This window comes from Pipra filicauda, unplaced genomic scaffold, assembly GCF_003945595.2.
Source record: "Pipra filicauda isolate LSUMZ 115617 unplaced genomic scaffold, ASM394559v2 scaffold34_size3990699_pilon, whole genome shotgun sequence".
NCBI classification, from domain to species: Eukaryota; Metazoa; Chordata; class Aves; order Passeriformes; family Pipridae; genus Pipra; species Pipra filicauda.
In genome coordinates, this window is record NW_024104476.1 from 3350509 (window position 1) to 3368941 (window position 18433).

At 42.6% G+C, this 18433-nt stretch overlaps 1 protein-coding gene across 3 annotated transcripts in view; it reads right to left on the minus strand.

Annotated features, from left to right (window-relative positions):
- Positions 1-5917: 5917 nt before the first annotated feature.
- Positions 5918-18433, minus strand: part of THBS4 (thrombospondin 4) — a 40291-nt gene continuing 27775 nt past the window's right edge. The window contains exons 11-23 of one of the 3 annotated variants that reach the window (XM_039384389.1): positions 17716-17820; positions 17383-17490; positions 15740-15899; positions 14950-15068; positions 14126-14178; positions 12856-13049; positions 12379-12557; positions 11038-11086; positions 10741-10937; positions 10086-10258; positions 8054-8193; positions 6622-6734; positions 6071-6147 (exon numbers count right to left, since the gene is read on the minus strand). In XM_039384389.1, the coding sequence (XP_039240323.1) occupies positions 6664-6734; positions 8054-8193; positions 10086-10258; positions 10741-10937; positions 11038-11086; positions 12379-12557; positions 12856-13049; positions 14126-14178; positions 14950-15068; positions 15740-15899; positions 17383-17490; positions 17716-17820 (1548 nt within the window). In that variant the 3' untranslated portion in view covers positions 6071-6147; positions 6622-6663. Of the gene's footprint in view, positions 6148-6621; positions 6735-8053; positions 8194-10085; positions 10259-10740; positions 10938-11037; positions 11087-12378; positions 12558-12855; positions 13050-14125; positions 14179-14949; positions 15069-15739; positions 15900-17382; positions 17491-17715; positions 17821-18433 lie in introns of all 3 variants that reach the window. The other 2 variants (XM_027717198.2, XM_039384391.1) reach the window with 2 other exon arrangements.

The following is an 18433-nucleotide window of genomic DNA, read 5'->3' on the forward strand; positions in this document are numbered from 1 at the left end:
GTTCATTTTTGGCGTAAAATCAGTGGGGCAGACTCAGAGAGCAAGTCTCTAAGTCTAAGTAGCAGGTCTAACAAAACAAGACAATAAAACCACATCAGGGAAGTACGGAAAGCAGATGGTTATGCTTGCTTGCTGTTTGCCACCTAGTTCCTCAAAGTGTGCAGGCAGCCCTTGCAGCTGGATGCCGAGTAAGGAACTCCACTGCAATTACACATTGAAGGTATTGTATGTTTGTGATAATCTTAGCTTTCTGCTTCAGGCACTTCCATGAGGTTCAAACGGTTTGTACATGCCCAGCTAATGTGATAGATCCTGGCAGGGTTGGGCCACTTTCCTCTGAAATGCGTAATGCAGTGTTAAAGTATGCATAGTCCAGAGAGAGGGTTTGCCCCCTTGCAGAATCATGAACACTGCATGTCTATTTATTTATTTATTTTGTGGTTTAGCACCTTTTTACAAATCTATAAGCGCTTTGGTATATTATAAGCTGTGCATGTGTAACTGCTTTGTCAGCCACTGCTGCAGCCATTTCTGGGCTAGAACTATGCTATTAAAGTAAGTAACCGTTGCACTTACAAAACAGCTGCTTCTCTGTTTTTTACTGATGCATCAGGAAAATTTGGATACTCAAGATAGTGCTGCTTGTACTTTGGGTAGCAGCCCACAGATCAGCTGAACAGATCAGCAACAAAATAATTAACTGCTTTTAAAACATGCTATAAATATTTTATAAACTATAAAGTGTTAGGCTTTTCTCCTAAGTAAGTTGATGAAGCAAAATACTGTAAGACTGCACCTATGTGGCTAGACAAATTGAGATTATCTGCAGCTAAAAATTTGCTCTCATTTTTCCTTCTGGGCTTTAGAAGCAATGTCTTTTGCTTGCAGGCTGTATCTTATTTTATTTGCCTTTTCTCCTTGGATTTGTTTTTTAAAGGCATTGCTAACCTGTTTCACTTCCAGACAATCTGCTGCCTGTCCAATGGGATGTCTTTGGTGTTAGGAACTAGCAAAGACCTCTTTGCCAGGTCTTATCGATCTTTTCCTTTTCATAGCAGGACAGCCTGCAGCATTGAAGAAAAGTCAATGATCATAGTTTATGGATCAGTTTTCCTCTGTGAAAACTACTTCTTTGTTTTCTGAAGTGGCCTACAAGTTCTTGTCGGAGGGAAATACATAATCAGCACCAGGACATAAACAGTAGTAGAATTCAGTGTTTCATGTGACTGTACAAGGGAATGCCAGGGGTCAAGTGCTTCGAAAGCTTTGGCTTTTTGTACTCATAACAAGATATGTAGCTTGGGAACTGGTATGTCTCTGCATTTTCAACATCCTGATGGCAGAATGCCCAAGTGCTCCACAATGGGGATGCAGACACACTGTGCAGGGTTTGAAGTAGAAACTTTGAGAGACTGGCATGATGACTGCTTCCTAGTGCCCAAAGAAATTCTGTAGGTTTAAATCTTAAATCCTGTTTTGATTGTTTTTATCATCAAACCTGGATTTGATTAATTTCACACCTGTCCATTAATGTTGTTTTTAAAAAGTTGGAATTTATTTCAGATACAAGGCACATTGACTTCCCTCCCTGTTTGCCAGTCTCCAGTAATTGTCAGTGCATAGCGTGCAGCTGTTTGCAGAGACTTGTTTGGAGCCATAGTCATCAGCCCTGAAACCACTCCAGCAGCTTAAAGCTTCCAGGGCTTTTGCTCACCAGAGCTGCAAGGTGCAGCACTGCAGCCGTGCTTTTGCCAAAGAAGCCTCAGTGCAAAGCCAAGAAGAAAGTCCAAAGCCAAGAATTTTGGAAAGCTATGGGGAAATACTGAATTGTTGATCATACTGTAGCTTTGGTTTTCCTCTACTGATTCAAGTCTGGGTGCTTAGGTGTCATTTGACATCCATGCACACTGAAAGCTAGAAGAATTAACTTCCAGAGAAAATCATTCCACTTGTAACATACAAGCTGAGAAAAGATTAAGTAGGAATTTATGGGTTCACTGTCTTGCTTTTTGTTCACCACTAGTGCATGGTGTTCAGTCTCATATATGCCATGTTCAAAAACTGGATGCAAAATAGTCAAAATATGAACACATTTTCTTAATAGTGAGGGGATTTTAATTAGTCTTTTTCAAGATTCTTAGTATCTTAAGGGAACCTTTTGGCATGTATGTGTGGTTTTATTTTATTAAGCTGTAGCTCAGTGAAGTGGAGGTTTGCTAGTTTAATTATTTTTTGCTAGTGTTGTGATCTGTAGCAACTGTAACAGTTTGACTTTTAAGGATTGGTAAAGATTTCAGAATTGTAATATCTTCATTGTAAAATAGTTAACAACTTTGCCTTCATAAAGCATGTTAATGGTTTTTATGGACACTTCCTTTTGTATACTGAGTGAATTTATTGTTATAGATTAATGGACCAATAAAATTTTTCTTACATTTGAAATTAATTGTTGTGGTACATAGAAGTTGAAAAGTCAATTCAGTCTAGGAGAAACTTAAAAAGTACCTAAATGTATGAGCTAAGCAGTTACTGAGCCAGTAAAAGTAAATTGGTTGATTTTTTCGGTCACTGAATTTGGATGTTTTTTAACCACTATATACTATTACAAGGCTTCACTGTCCATGTTATTTTTGTATTCCTCCAGAGCATAATATTGGACAATGACAGATTGCATAGATTTGTCTGTGACATCTGTTTCGTACAATCCAGGTCCTTGAGATGTGTCAGATACTTTGACAGTGCAAACAAAATACCTTCAAGGCTGGTGTAGCACTGAAGCCTGTGGATTTGTTTGAAACGCAGCTGTCTGATTTTTTTTTTTTTTCCACTTGCCCAGACAGTAGAGTGGGTTGCTGCTGAATTTGACATGCCTAGATCCACACCAGGGAAAGTGCTTTGTTTCCGTGGAGGTTTCTTGCCTCTCACCATCCATGTCCTGTTTCAGCATGTGCCCGCTGCAGCCTGCCTGCTGGTACTGGTAGCACCGCAGCTTGCCTGCTGGTAGTGGTGGCACCCATGCCAGAGGCTCTAACAGACCCACACCAGGACACAGTTCCCTGTGCTGACCAAGCTTCCAAGGGTCCAGTGGTGGCTGCTATTTTCTGTGCAGGTCTGGTGCATGAGAGAATTTTGGTGCCCTGTAGCTGGGAAGCATGCATTTTGACCTGAGTGCAAAGCAGAGAGGGGTTCTTGAGTGGTGCCAAAGGGTTGTGAGAGCCGACTATCTTTGCTCGGCAACCTCTCACCAGTCTGCCCACTCTGCCCTCACCCAGCCCCACAGCATCCTGGCAGGATGTTTCGTTCTTGGGATTCAAAACAGGAGATGGTCTTCAAGGACCGGAAACACTTGAAGTGTGTTTGCCGTGGTGTTTGCAGCACACAGGATAGAGTTAACCTTTGTTGAGATGTTAGACCCTGGTGCAGGAGCTACAGGACTCTGAGCTCCAGAGTAGTAACAGCTGCTGCACAGGCGGTGGGAGAAGAGGAGAGAGCTGTATGTTCAGTTTTAAAGATATGGGATTGCACTGTCTTCACTTGCCAGAGGCGACACATGGAGCTATGTCTGCATTGCACAAGAGTCCAGAAGGGGGTCGTGGTGCTAGAGAAGCTAGTTTACACTCTTTTACACAAGGACTGCACAATCCCTGATGTGAATGTGAGGGATAGGTTTCCCAAGGTCTCATCTTCTTGAGGCAAATGTTTGTCTGCAACAGCTGGACTTCACTCTTCCTGAGCTTGCAAGCTGCCCAGCTCTTGGTGTGTCAACATGACAGGCAGTGAGCTCTGGCATCCCATCATAAGGTCCCAACAGCACCTTCTGAAACAAAGGAAAAGTTGTGGTTATCTGAGCTGTGATTTGTTTCTGTGGCTGCCAGTAGAGCAAACCAGTATGTTTTCTGCCAGGGGAGATAAGAGGTTCACAGCTTCACTCAATTACCTTTGACAACAGCTCAAGAGCCAGAGCCTGTATCTCACCTTCCATCCTCCAGTGGCCAGTGGCCGTGGCATAGAAGAGAGCCTGGAAACTGGCAAGCTTCACAGTAGTAAGCCAGCTGGTATGGCAGAGGCCCAGGATGCTCCCTCCCAGCCGCTGTAGCAGGACGAGAGGCTCCAGCTGCAGACGGGAGGGCTGAGCAGAGGTTTGGAGGCTGGGAAGGATTCAGAGGCCTACTGCAATCGTGGTTTTGGAGCTGGTGTGTGCTGTATGTGCTGAAGATGGGTCAGGGTGGGCCAGGCCTGTTGCATCCACTGTAAGGAGATCACTTGTGCAAAATGTGTGCGCTGCAAGCCCCAGTTTTTCTGCACCAGTGTGTGTGTGAGCACAGTACAAGTGACTGCCTTCTGCCCAGTCTGTGGCCAGACTGTTCAGAGAGGAATTCTGCCTGGAGAAGGGGCTCCATCAGTGAAATGCAAATGTGTGACAAGGAAGACGTAAATTTGCTTTACAGTGTGTGTTCTTCATAAATGAACAATACTGCAGTTACAGCCCATGTTCAGCTAGAAAAATACATTTTTTTCCTCATTTTTTAAACATATTTTGACAATGGCCTCCCTGTTGTTCCAAAGTAAGTAGCCTTTCAGTCCTCTGAAAACCTGATGAGTGAAGTTGGGTTTAGTGAAGCTGTGAAACCAAGGGCAAAGGAGGACTGAAACTGGAGGACCTTTCACCGTGAAGCACTGAGCCAGAGGAATGCTCCTGCATCATGCTCTTTGCTGCAGGACTCTGGGATCCCTCATGGGACAGGTCCCAGGGCCACCCTGCTTCCAGAAACATTGGCTATGGTGGACAAGCCCACACAGAAAAGTCTGCCAGTAGTCAAAGCCTTTGATAGCTTGTAATATCCTTAAGGGTATATTTATTGTACTGAAAACAGGAAGCTTTTGTTGTTGTTTTGATACTTTTACCTGATAAATATACTCAGCATTTCACCTGTATCCTTGGGCTGGGAAAGAGCTATGAGTGTTTATTTTCTCAGAGCTATTTCTGATTCCCTTTTTATTTCCTTCTTTCTCCTCCCCCCAGGCTGAAGTGCTGTTTCCCACTGTCCTTTTTAAAGTAACTATCCTAGAAGCTGCAATATCCTTCTATTCAGCGGTCCTTGGAGCTTGTCCTCCCTTCCTTTCCTAGTTCCATTTTTAAAAAGAATGTAGTAGAAATGCACACTTTATCAACACCTTTGTGCACTTCAAATTATAGACTGCATTGTGATACAATTCTAGTCCTTTTCTAATGGTTACTAATGCTTAATGCAGTGTTTTGGGGTTTTAACTTGGCAACCTATTTGCATGAGATTGCAGTACCTGCCAATAGAGCTCTGCTCTGAATGAGGACAGCAGGTCAAAGCCTGGCTTTGTTTATGTGAAAGGATTATTTTCTCTGTCTAGGTGATTCTGCATTTATCTCCGTAGTCTTTTTCTTTTGTTTCAGTCTTGTGCAAGCCATAAGATGTGACTACATCGCCCTGCAGTCAGCTTTTTTTGCTTTTACTGGATGCGGTAGTGTTACTCATACTTTCTGGGAGTGGGAGGGCTGGGAGGCCTAATTGAGTTCTTAGAAGAGGTCTGAAAAGGTAACAGAGTCTCCAAAGGTATTAAACTGTCCTAAAGGAGATACTACCTCCTTTAGAGAAATAACTGTACCAAAGGAGATATGCTATTCCTAGCAGGACTGGAAAGTTACTAAGAAGCCTTTGCCTTGGCCAGACAGCTCCGAACCACTTCATGCCCAGATGCAACCTGTTGTTTCTAACACATCCAAGGTAGACAAAATTTTGCTTTCTGGCCCACCGTGTTTAATACTGAATCCAAAAAGGCAATAGATTCAAACTTTTCCTGAGAATGTTTTAAGCAAGTGTCACTCCATTTACATGCTGCTCCCTAGATTTTAGGACAAATTTGAAAACAACTGAAGCCCAGGTCTATTTTGTCTCCTTTTTATTTTCACTTTCATACCAAAAAAAAGTCTGACATAGTCACATCAATGAGAACAAAGCTGCGATGTGCACTCGGACAACAATGATCATATAAGGATTTAAAATATATTGTTTTACTGTTTGCAATAGCAATGTTAGTTTGCTTTTACTTCTTAAATATCCCCAACACCAAATTGCTGCGCTTGAAATTCTTGGAAGTCCTCTGGGATGGTGTCTGAAAACAGGAAAATATGCAGAAGTTTAGTCTCTTCTGACAAAATCAAGGAGCCATTAAATTAATGAATAAGCCACCTCCTCTTTTTTTTAAGGTAACGTGCTTTTCTTTTGTTTACACCTTAAGAATGAACAGGGAATGTTTTCAGTTTAGCTGTACACCACTGAAAATCACAGAGAGGCTAACAAGGCAGTGAGTGCTGTAGTGCCAGCCCACAACAGAGTATTATCAATCTTCAGATTATATTTTTTTGAAAACTTTGTGCCTTGCACTCTTAAACTTTGATTAATAAATGCTGACTAGAAAGGCAAAAGAAGTGGTTGTCTTGCTCTGCACACCAGACATGTTTGCAGTGTCAGCATTTCTATTTCTCATGTATCCTAATTCAACTTCCCTGTGATGGTTTCCCATGCCACAAGAAGGGACAAAAAACATTAACTTCAGGACAAAGAGCAACTGGCAGAAAGACCTGACCTGAGACCCCTTGGCGAAGGGAGCTGGAGATGGATCAATGTCTTAAGAGTAGCTACAGTTCTGTTTGAAGTGCTGTTTGCAGTCCGCCTTTGCCAGGTCCCAGAACATTTTATCTGGAGAGCCACAGAGCCAACTGTAGAGCTAAAGCTGCAGCCAACAATGAAGCCACAGCAGTGAAACTCAACTGCATAACATCAGCTTTAATATGATTATTTCCACCCTGATGCAGGACAGGTAATTCTAAACTCAAAAAAGGATGTAACTGTATAAACATAACACAGTATATAGAAAAAAAAAAAAGGGATAAGTCCTTTGCTTTTTGTTGAACATTTTTTTAAGGCTTGAAATTATTTTCATGCCTTTTCTGCAAATGTAGGAACTTGTCTGAAATGAGATCAGAGATACCTGAGGACTCCAGAGACTTTTTGACTGGGTTTCATTAACTTCTGTAGCTCCTGCAGCAAAGCCAGCTGCCTGCTTACTGCCAGGTAAGTATGACTCAGTGGCAGTTTTGGGAAACTGTGTATTGTTTAAGATGTATATCAAGTAATTTTTAATTGTAAGCACTGCTGTCTAGAAGTTCCCCTGTTTAACCTTGACCTCCAAGTGCCAGCCTAGTGTACCGGATGTCCAAGAACCAGAGTCCATCAGCAGAACACGCCACAGAGTGGCCATGCAGCCCCCTACAGGAGCTGGACAAGGAAACTATTCCAACTTGGCTGGTAAATTGTTTTCTAAAGGCTGGGTAGGGATTGATGCTACTATCTAGCTGAATCTAGCTGAACTGCTTCAATCTAGCTGAACTGCTGCCAGGGCAGAAATACCCTGACATGATCAGCTTCTGTGTGGAGTGATCAAGGTTGGGGATATTTTACATAGTGGGAGATCAGAGCTAAGCTGCAAGGCTCTTGCACCAAGAAAAGCAAGACAGCACTCTCCCACAGAGTCAGAAAGATTCCTCCATGGGAGGAAAGGCATTTTATGATCTTCCCCTCGCACACACAGGAGCAACCAGCAAGTACATGAGTGACACTGATGCCTAGTGATTGAGCCCACTGGCCCTCCAGGTATATTTCACCCTTTATTCAAAGCTCGAGGCATCCTACATATGTGATGGCCTGAGGTATTTATTGTGTGTGTACAGCTCTCGCGGTCAGTTGGTTTTAAATAATGTTCCTAATTCTCTGATGACAGCTATACTACTCAGTTGGCACAGTCTGCAGCTCTGGGAGGAGCAGCTCTGAGGCATTACTTCCCATCTAGCGGCGCTGCACTGTGCTGCTGGTGTCAGGGGAGGTGTTTCACAGCTGTGAAAAACTTGTAAATGAAAGGCAAAGGAAAGGATCAAAATGGCTTAATCCAAAAGCCACACTACCAGTTCTGCATGGTCACTTGCTAGTTGTGAGCTAAAAGGAAGTAAGAGCTATATTACCATTGCAGCGATATTTCAGGTTAGACCAAATAATGTTTTCCTGAGAGAAGCAGAAAACTCCAAGCCGTCCTCCACGCATTGTGGTGTCTATAGTTACACCAGAGTCTGCCACGAGGTCAGAGCCTTCATAAAATCTTGCCCTTAATGAAAGCAAATAGAAGCTCTATTAGGTCTTTTCTAAGGCTGCAACATTCCTGAAAGTAATGTTGTTATCCATGGAGATTCTAGCCTTGGACATGTTATCCCTCCTGTCTAGCCCAGGGGAGAAAAAGCAGTTAAGCTAGCTCCTCTGTAGGCTGGAAACTAAAGGAATGCTGCATGGTGGCAAGATCCAGCCAGGGAGGGTGTGTTGGGGAGTTTCTACACATCCTAAAAAAGCCCTGGAATGTTTAGTCAATCAGGCTGAGAGCTTTAGCTCTTGAAATTTTCCACAGTCGATAATAATAGGAGAAAGGGAGAACCAGACTAGATTAGTTGAAAAAAGCCAGATGGATATTGTCTCACACAGTTTGAAACTGAGGTTTTTTTGTTTGTTTTTTTTTTAATAGGCAAAGTTTCAAACAAACCATTTGGAACCTTAAACTTGTCTGTGAGATGTCTTCAAAAATGTGAGTATGATTAATTCTAGGAACAGTTTTGCTGATCTAGCATCCTCTTGTTAAAAACCCATCAGCAAGTTCCCAAATAGCTGTGTGAAAGGAGATTAACCTGCCAGCTCCCAGGCACATGCCCTGTATTTGAGGGCAGGAGCCAGCTGAGCTGTTGCAGCACTGTCCACAAAAAGTCCTCAGCCTTTGGGTAAGTTTACTAGGTAAATTGCTTAGAAGATGATGAGCCTGGAGGGCCTTGTTGTGGATGAGGATACTGCTGATGAGACATGCCAGAAAGTAGCACGTGGTGAAGGGAAAGAAAGTTCCTGTGTCTTTTCATAAAATAAGAAAAAACACCCAATTCCTGGTATGTTCCGGAGTTTATTTCCTGATTTGCTGAGGCACTTCAAAAGTATCTACTATAAATAGAACTTGCTGTCTTTCCAATTTTCATGGGAGAGGCTGGCTGAAGTGATTTTTTCCTAGGCTTCCTTGAAGCCTCAGAAAACCCTTCTAGACACATAATGGTCTGTGGCATCTGGCCTAACCAAACCACAGCAAGATGTGGACAGAGACCTGGCAGATGTTTCATTTAGGCTTGGCTGCCTTTAGTTTTTGAAGGATTCTACTACACTGACTTTGCTACCTTCCCCATTTGGAGGGGCCATTACTTAGGCTGACTGGAGAGACTGCAATCATAGGAGATGTTTGCTTCTGAAGCGGCTTGACAAACTGCTTGGTCTAAACAAAACTTGCCCAAGATCTATTCACTACTGCCCTGTGGCTGGGACACAAAAGTAGACAGTGTAAATGTTCTTAATCCATTTTACCATAAAAGTCAAACATGGTCACTCCAATTACCACTGAAGATGATGCTCTGCACTAGAAAAGTGGAGTAATTATATCATCAAGTTACTGCATCTCAACTGCAGGGTGGTGATTTTTTTGAAAAACGACTGACTTATCTGTATTTGTTTTCTATTATAAGGTTCTAAAACCTGAGCTGACAATGCCAGAGCAGTTAATTTTTTGCATTTTATGCTTGATCTGCAAGCATAATTCCTGCTCATTTCTCTGCTGGATGTTGCAGAGTAAGATGTTTCCTCCCAAATGGTGATTTTTGGGTTTTTTTAATAACTTTTTTCTTTCTCTCAAACATCAAAATAAGAATAGATAACATGCGTTACAAAGCTCTGAATATATCCTGAGTAATCTCAAATCTATCACATCAGGATAATTACTCGTTTTAGTTAGGCTCACAACCTTTAAATGACAACTTTTATTAATTCTATTATCCTAGAATACGTAAAGGCTGTTATAAGGCTTCATCAATGCAAAGACCAGACATAATCTAAACTCTCAGATTATCATCTGAATCAGGTGTTGAGAAACAACAGTTCAGGCAGACGTATTGTACTCTTATCTATCCTTTTCTCTCTTACCTGATATAACCAATCTGGGGTCTGTGCTGCAAGAACCAGCGATAGGAGACTTTGTCTTTCCACCCTACATTTCGGGGATCCTTCCACAGCAGCCTGACCTGATCACTGGTGTCCCCCGTGTGCCAGAGGGAGTTGCGGAGGTGCTCGCCAGGACCTGTCTTGGATTTCACAGCCTGCAGAAATACAATTTTCCAATGATGACCGTAGAGAAATGTCACTTTCAGGAGCCATAAGTTTTTTTGTAGTGGGGAGCGAGTCTATACCCTCCCTGCTGCTCACAAGCCGCTAACTTCTGTTGTATAACTGCACCCACTGCCTGCATGAAAAAGCAACTGGGTACCTGGACCAAGGAGAAGGAGGCAATCTGACCAGTTACGGTCAGAGCACAATCACTGCAGAAAACAAATGCTCCAGCTGATAAGAAAGGAAAGAGGAAGTTCCTTAAAAAACAGTGCCATTAAAAGGGCTGTGTGGCAGCTGCCTGACATTTTGACACAAGTTGCAAATAGAGAACTGCAGTCAAGCAGCATGGCTGACATGCGATGGCTTGGCCCCTGCACGGCATGACGGCTTCACCCATGGCCAACACATGGCAGGAAAGCACAGCCAGGCTGCAGTGACCACTGTGTACCCAGCTGGAAGCCACAACCAGTACCTTTAGCTGAATGCCAGGCTCTGCAACAGCTCTGAAGGGAGTCGCTTGCCAGTACGTCTGCTCTGTCTGTTTCCACATCACCACATAAAAGCTAGAGCTGTCTTGATAACCAAAGATAAAGCCAGCATAGTCATCATCTGTCACCGTGTTCACGTGAAAAGTGCCCTCAAAGTCAACGCCATTAAAAGCTGTGTAACCTGAGGATACACGCAGGTTAAAAACAAATTCTGCAGAACACACGTTCATATGCTACATGTTTTCTTCTGTAAAACTTGCATCTCAGAAGAGGGTACATACCCACAGCAAGGCCAGGATCACTGTTCATAGTCTGCACAATTTCCATGCCCTGTAAGAGTAAATTCAGGGTGGTTAGCATGCATGGCAAGCTGGGTTGGCTAAGCCTGGCCTCCCTCTAGCACTCTGTCTATCAGTCTCCTCTGTTTGCTCACAACATATCCGTAAAACTTGTAGTTCTGAATTGAAATGGGAACTACAATCAAAATACTAGTGTTTCGATTGCTTGCATGACCTGCCTGAGTCAGGAAAGATTTGTATTTTCCCATTGTAGAATTGGCCATACTGGTTTTCTGATACTTTCCCTCCCACAATCTTCTGGAAATCACTGAAACTTGCCAAAATGAGGGGCAAGGAGAGAGGGTTGTGGGAGGAAGAGAGCTTTGCCTAGGCTTAGCTCTTACAGTTTGAACACAGAGTTCAGGATTAAACTGACTGCCAGGACTGGTGTAAGGAAGACATATACATCCCAGCTGGCTTGGCAGAGACTTTGGCAATGGGAATAAATTGCATGTTCCCTGTGACTCAGAACACGTTAGCCTCCTGAAAGCTAAAATTTTTTAGTGTAAATAGCAGTTACTGGACTCCGTCTAGGAGTAGTGGAGTACTGCATCAGCTGGGGTCTGCAGCACAGGAAGGACATCAACCTGTTGGAGCAAGTCCAGAGGAGGGCCACCAAGTTGATGAGAGGGATAGAGCACCTCTCCTATGAGGAAGGGCTGAGAAAACTGGGTTTGTTCAGTCTGGAAAAGTGAAGGCTTCGGGGTGACCTAATAGCAGCCTTCTAGTACCTGAAGGGAGCCTACAAGACAGATGAAGAAGGACTTTTTAAAAGAGCATGTAAGGACAAGGGGCAATGGCTTCAAACTGAAAGAGAGAGGTTCAGATTAGATGTTAGGAAATTTTTTTGTACTGTGAGGGTGATGAGGCACTGGAACAGGTTGCCCAGAGAAGCTGTGGATGCCCCATCCCTGGAAGTGTTTAAGATCAAGTTGGCTGGGGCTCTGAGCAACTTGGTCTAGTTGAAGGTGTCCCTGGCTATGGCAGGGGGGTTGGAACTAGATGATGATCTTCCAAGGTCTCCTTCCAACCCAAACCACTCTATAATTCTGTGACATGCTCTGCTATTTAGAATGTCAGACTTTTAAATTTTGGAAAGGATTGTTTGCTACAGAAATATTTTAATAGAGTGACACAAAAGTCTAATGTCTGCCTTCTGGCAGTAATGAAATCCACCCAGAATAAGCTGATGTTTGCCAGAGATCCAGCAACTACAGAGCCAGTTTTACTGTGGTTTTCAAATTATCTTTTTCAGACAGGTAAGAAAGACCAGTGTATTTTTACCTGGTTCAGAACCACCCAGTTGGGATCAATCTGCGCATCCCCCTCTGGGTCCAACACCACAGTCTGATAGGCCCTGAAGTCTGTCAAGGTGATCTCTGCATTCTCAGGGCACACATCGATCCGATCAATCACTGTATCCTGGTCAAAATCAGACTCGCAGACATCTCCAACTCCATCACCTGAATGCATCAGAGAAGTGAAAGCAGATTTATGGCGCAGGCAAATAGTCACACCTGGCCTAGCCACTGGATCAGGGTGTCCAGGAAGCAAGTGGAGTGTCAGCCCTGCTGGCTGCAGTGCCTGGGAAAGGGACCTGAGGACCTCTGCTTTGGCTGAAGGGTCCTTGTGTGCTGGTGTTCCTCTTGGGATGAGTGTATGCACATGTAGTGACTGTGTTGGATCTTGCTACACGTATCTAATGCCTGGAGATGAATGCAGAGCCTAAGAACTGAAATGGCTCCTGAAGGCCCGTCTTACCGTTATCATCTTCCTGCCCTGGGTTGGGAACCAGCCTGCAGTTGTCAGGGCCTGGGGGCAAGAGGTCAGGAATACCATCGTTGTCATCATCCTCATCACACTCGTCACCCAACCCGTCCTTATCTGTGTCCAGCTGGGAGCTGTTAATAACAGCAGGGCAATTGTCTGTGCTGTCCTGGTGTCCATCGCCATCGCTGCAAGCGAAGAAACAAAAAGAAATGGCATACCAGCATCAGGTCCTGCCTCTGCACAGGAAACAGCATAGACACACGAGCAGGAAACATACCAGTGGCACCCCTGGACCTGGAAGCAGACCAGTGGGGCAATACAAGCTGTTGTTGCTCAGGTGGCTGAACTGCAAAGAGGCCATGAACAAAAAGGGACTGTATGATAAGGTGGCAGGAAGACAAAGACTGAGCCAGGAGCTATAGAAATACTCAGATAAGGAAAAGAAAAAGAAGCCTAACATGGTGTGGGAAACTTACCAGAGCCCAAGATCTCAAACAATCTCCACTCCTAAAGGGCATGTAAGGCACAGCCAACAAGTGCAGTGTCACCAATTAAAAGGCACCCAGGAGACAGCATGAGCTGAACACCTGGTGTCCCTTGTCCCATGGGCACATTGTGCACATATGTCTTGGTGCTCATGAACATACAGGTTGGGCGTGAATGAAACTTTTATGGGGGACTACATGAGCACCTGAAATCAGAATTGTTTAAGAACAAGCACCACTCTCACACCCCTGCATATCGTTTTTCGTGGTGAAAGTGGGCTTCCGGCAACTCCTGTTGCAGAGAGCAGCATCCACCAATGGCTCTGGGGTGAAACATCTGTCTGTGGCTGGTGAAAATCTGTACCAGCACAGAATTTATCATTTCCCTTGTCTCTTGCTGTAAGTGAGGAGCACGGGGGAGGACTTACCACCCCTAAAGCTGGTTATGCAGAAACTGCTTCCATACAAGCGATGCAACTTGTCATAGGATGTGCTCCTCTGAATGCCAAGGGCGTGTGAAAGCCATTGATAGCAGAACTCACAGAAGGCCTGTGTGAATGGGGCTAAGGGTGAAGGGCTCCACAGCTGTACTGCTACCCGGAAGTGAACCAACAAGGCTGATAAATCATAACACTGATTTTGAAATGACATCTCTCTGGAATTAAATCCAGGCTAGTCTGAAGAATTACAGCTCTCCAGGAATCAGTGGCATCCTTCAGCTCAAGACTAGCCTCTTTCACTTCCCTGCTGCTGTTACAAGCCACAAGACAACTTACCTGTCCTGATTGGTATCACAGGAATCTCCAACCAGGTCATTGTCAACATCTGACTGCAAAAGGAAACAGAACAAGTTCCAGTATCAGCTGCCATCTACTAAAATAGCAGTATTAAGTCAAAACACAACCAAATCAAAACACAACCAAATCCAATGCCATAACAATAAAAGCATGAGAAAACATCGGTTTTACAGAACATATTTTCTTGCTTGCATCATCCATCTAATCAAAAAGTCAGTTTTATTAAAGAAAAAAAGACAGTGAATAAACAGTGTTATACTTGATTGGCACACTTCTAGACAGATTCCTCTACTACTGAAAATAAGTATCCCTCATTTCTAACAAAGGTTGATTTCTTAAGCAGTTTTAAAAATCTACTATGTTTCTCTATAGTTTCCAACATTTGTCATTAGAATCAGAATTTCAAACATATGAAAAGTTCCAATGAGTTCTCACCTAGGAGTATTGGAAGTTCTGATAAATAAGGACACAGGGATTTTGTCCTAATTAAAGATATATTGAGTGTAACTAAATCACAACCCTGTGTGGAGTCTGGCATTGGACTACAGCCCACATTTCAGAGCATGACAGTAGAAAATACAGGCAGGGCAGAGGTCCGAACAACATCCCAAGCTATGAGAATACAACTGATGCCTCCCCTTTCTCACATCAGAGGAATCTACGGTTCCATAAAACTTCCCTGAATACCTAGATATACTTTATTATTAAAATATAAACACCATGGCTGCATGGGTTGTCTCATTCTTTGCATCTTTTTGGACCTCTCCCTAAACAAGGATATTTTTTTCTTTCTGCCTGCTAACCTGGTTTGGGTTGCTGACTGTAGGGCAGCTGTCACAAGCATCACCAACACCATCATTATCTGTGTCCTCCTGGTCTTCATTGGGGATCCTCTGACAATTATCCAAAAGGTTCTTAATACCTAGGGAAAAATTGATTGGATGTTAGTTAAAGACAATTCCCGTAGCTGTTACTGGACAATATAAACTTTAAGAACAGTAAAGACACTATTCCTTTTCAGCAACTACTTAATCTTGCAATGAAATTATAAGCCTGCACTGCAAAACTTTTTTATGTGTGCATCCATTCATTTAATAGTAGTTAGAAACATCTCACTAAAAGAATAGCTTGCCACCCAACCACACACACTTCATTAATTAGATAAAATTCATTCTATCCTGTTCCTGTATCACAGCTTACAGGATAGGACATTTCATCTTCATTATTACATTTGAAGGGTTTTGATTTTTTTCACTTCTTTCAAGCCTCCTACACCAATGAAAATAATACAGTATGCAACTCTTGGGCATTGGTTACTGGTGGCAGCTGGATGCTCTTTATACCTTTAAGGAAATGCTGAATGACCAACAACCTCAACTTATACATAAAACACGGCTTGGTTTATCTGTTACAATGTTCAGTGCTTCCAACACAGGCTAAAAGATATATATTAAGTAAATTAAAAGGATTTCAAACAGGTTTCATGGAGAAAGACTATGTGCTACAGCTGGTGACAGGAAATCTCCTAATCTAATACACACTCTGGGCAAGTTTGAATAACATCAGAGAAGCTGAAAGTGAAAAATCACCAACCATCTCCATCCATGTCATCATCACAAGCATCTCCTTTCCCATCACCATCTGTGTCCCTCTGGTCATTATTGAGGATATTGCGGCAGTTGTCACAAGCATCTCCAAAGATATCTTGGTCACTGTTTCTCTGATTAACATTGGGAGCCAAGACACAGTTATCCTGCAAGAGACACAGAATCAGACATGAGCCAGGCCCTGAATATTTAGGTCTTATTTTAGTGGATTTATATAATCCTTGTATTTATTTCTACTTTCAAAAAAAAATTATTAGTGTGAGGACTTTGAAATTTTATGTGAATATTAACTCCAGATCAGACTTCACTTGCTCCCTCAAAGCTCTGCTTCGAACCACTCTGAGAAAATCCTAAGCACAAACACCCAGTACCATAAGGCTTTACTTACAACTTTGACTTGTGATTCTCATTTTGGATGCATCCATGGTGAGGAACCTGTTTTGGTGCCCTGGCTTTCTAAAATGGTCCTTCTCAAAAGCTGCAGTTTGGAGTCCCCGAAAAGGTTTGCAGACACTCTCTGTGAAAGGCCATTGCCCCCTTCTGGTACAGACTCAAACTAAAGCTGAAACACTTGGGAAAGCAGAACTTTTTGATGCAAAAAGGGACAAGTCTTTGTTTGGATTTTGATGGGGGGTTTTTTGTTTGTTTGTTTTGTCAAACAAGCTGTTATTGACTCTCAAAGTCCATCAGGAGGCATATGGAGAAAACTTTATTTCAAAGTCGTGTAAAATTTCTACCCCCACCTAGCATATCAACATCCTATTGCATACACAGAGGAAGAACAGAACTCAGCAACAAAATAGAAGTTACTTGATTCTGGAGTTGCTGAACCTGCAAATAGATTTACAGATAAAGGAGGATTTAACATTCATTTTTCCTTATAAACGTTAATAAAACCAGCTGACTTAAGCTACCAGAATTGAGGGTGGGCCTCTGTGGCAAAACAGCCTGAGACAAACCTTCTGTGATTCTTAGTCTGCCCTAGCTCCACGTGGACATTTTTAATCTGGATAAAGTGTCCTTGTTGTTTCCTCAGAAGTGCAGTAAGCAGTATCAGTTATCAGTGAAGGATCTTAATGTAGAACAACCGTTGGCTGCTAAGAATACAGGGTGAATACAAAAGAGCTTGTACAATTTGAATTTATCCTATGATCTATTCTGCCGTTGCGTACCCTCATGGAAACCTCTTCTGCATTGAGGACATGATTCAAAGCTTTTTCAAGTTATTGGCAAGATACCATTAATTTATGTAGGGTTTGGATCCCTCATGAAACATGTCAGATCAACCTGCTTTTGAAAAAGAAAGACATTATGCAAGTAATGTTCCTGAAGGCCACGCTTTGGGAGAGTGTTTCAGAAGAACATAAGTTCTGTACACAAAAAGTTCCAGAATTAAATGCTGAAAGATAATAATGGCAGATACACTGGTGGATTTAAGGCTGGGTGTTTCACGTTTTGTAAGAATGAGCATTTTATAAAAGCAAAAGACAGGATTTAGGGAGTCACTGAAAGTGATGGGTATGGAACAAGCTCTGGCAAATAATGAGTCAGATTTCAGAATCACTGCCCACTGCAGTAATGGAAAGTCCTGTTTGCACAGCCCCCTGCATCCTGATCTATACACAGCACCTGCTCGTTGGGAATGCCATCTCCATCTGCATCATCATCACAGGCATCTCCAATTCCATCGCCATCAGCATCTTCTTGTCCAGAGTTTGGGACAAATCTGCAATTGTCCTAGACAAAAAAGGAGGCAAGTCTGGTGTTCTATGGGTAAACTGCATGCTTTCATAATTTGAATGGCTTTTTTTCTATTATTGTTTTAAATAACTGATTCATCCAATGAAATAGAATCTTTACAGAAGAATTCAATAACTTGAAAATCTAGTCATGTTTCTTCCAGTCTTCCTCTTCATCCCTTCATGCTCTGAATTATTAGAGGATTAAGAAAGAATTTCTTACCTTTCTGCAGTTTTCAGCAGTGCATGAGAGTTCTTCGTTAGGGTAGCCATCAATGTCAACATCTTTTCCACAAATATAACCATCACCAGCCCAGCCAATGCCACACTATCAATAAAACACCATGGTAGTACTATCAAAAGGTTAATGAGTCACTGTAGAAATATTCAAGAGGGAAACTCCACACCCATCTTGAAAACAGTAGCATACAGAAATCATGGCCAGGCACTGAAGTACAATGAGGTACAATTCAATGAGGTACAATGCATCTCTCAGTGTGGAAAGAGAATCTTTGTTTCAAGTTCTCTGTATCTAGACATAGCTAGAAAGAGCTAAAACTTGATGTCAAGTGGAATATGTGCCTGCAACACCTAATGATTTCAGTTGAAAATATGGATTGCTTCGAGCCACTGGCCAGGAACTAACTTTGGTTCCTTACCTGCAAATGGAGTAAAAGAAAATAGACAGAGTATGCACCTAGCATCTCAGCAAGGGGCCCACGGTTAGATGGTGATACTGAAATCTCAGAAAATAAAGAAAACCTTCTGACTCCAACGTGCTTATTCAGAGAGCAGGCATTCTTTATTGACAGTGCTGGATGCATGGGGGATCATTCTGCCTATCATGCATACCATCAAAGAAAAATCCTTCCCTTTTTATTTCATATATACATTAATATTCATTTTAATTCCCCAAAATAGCTTACATATTCATGATGTTT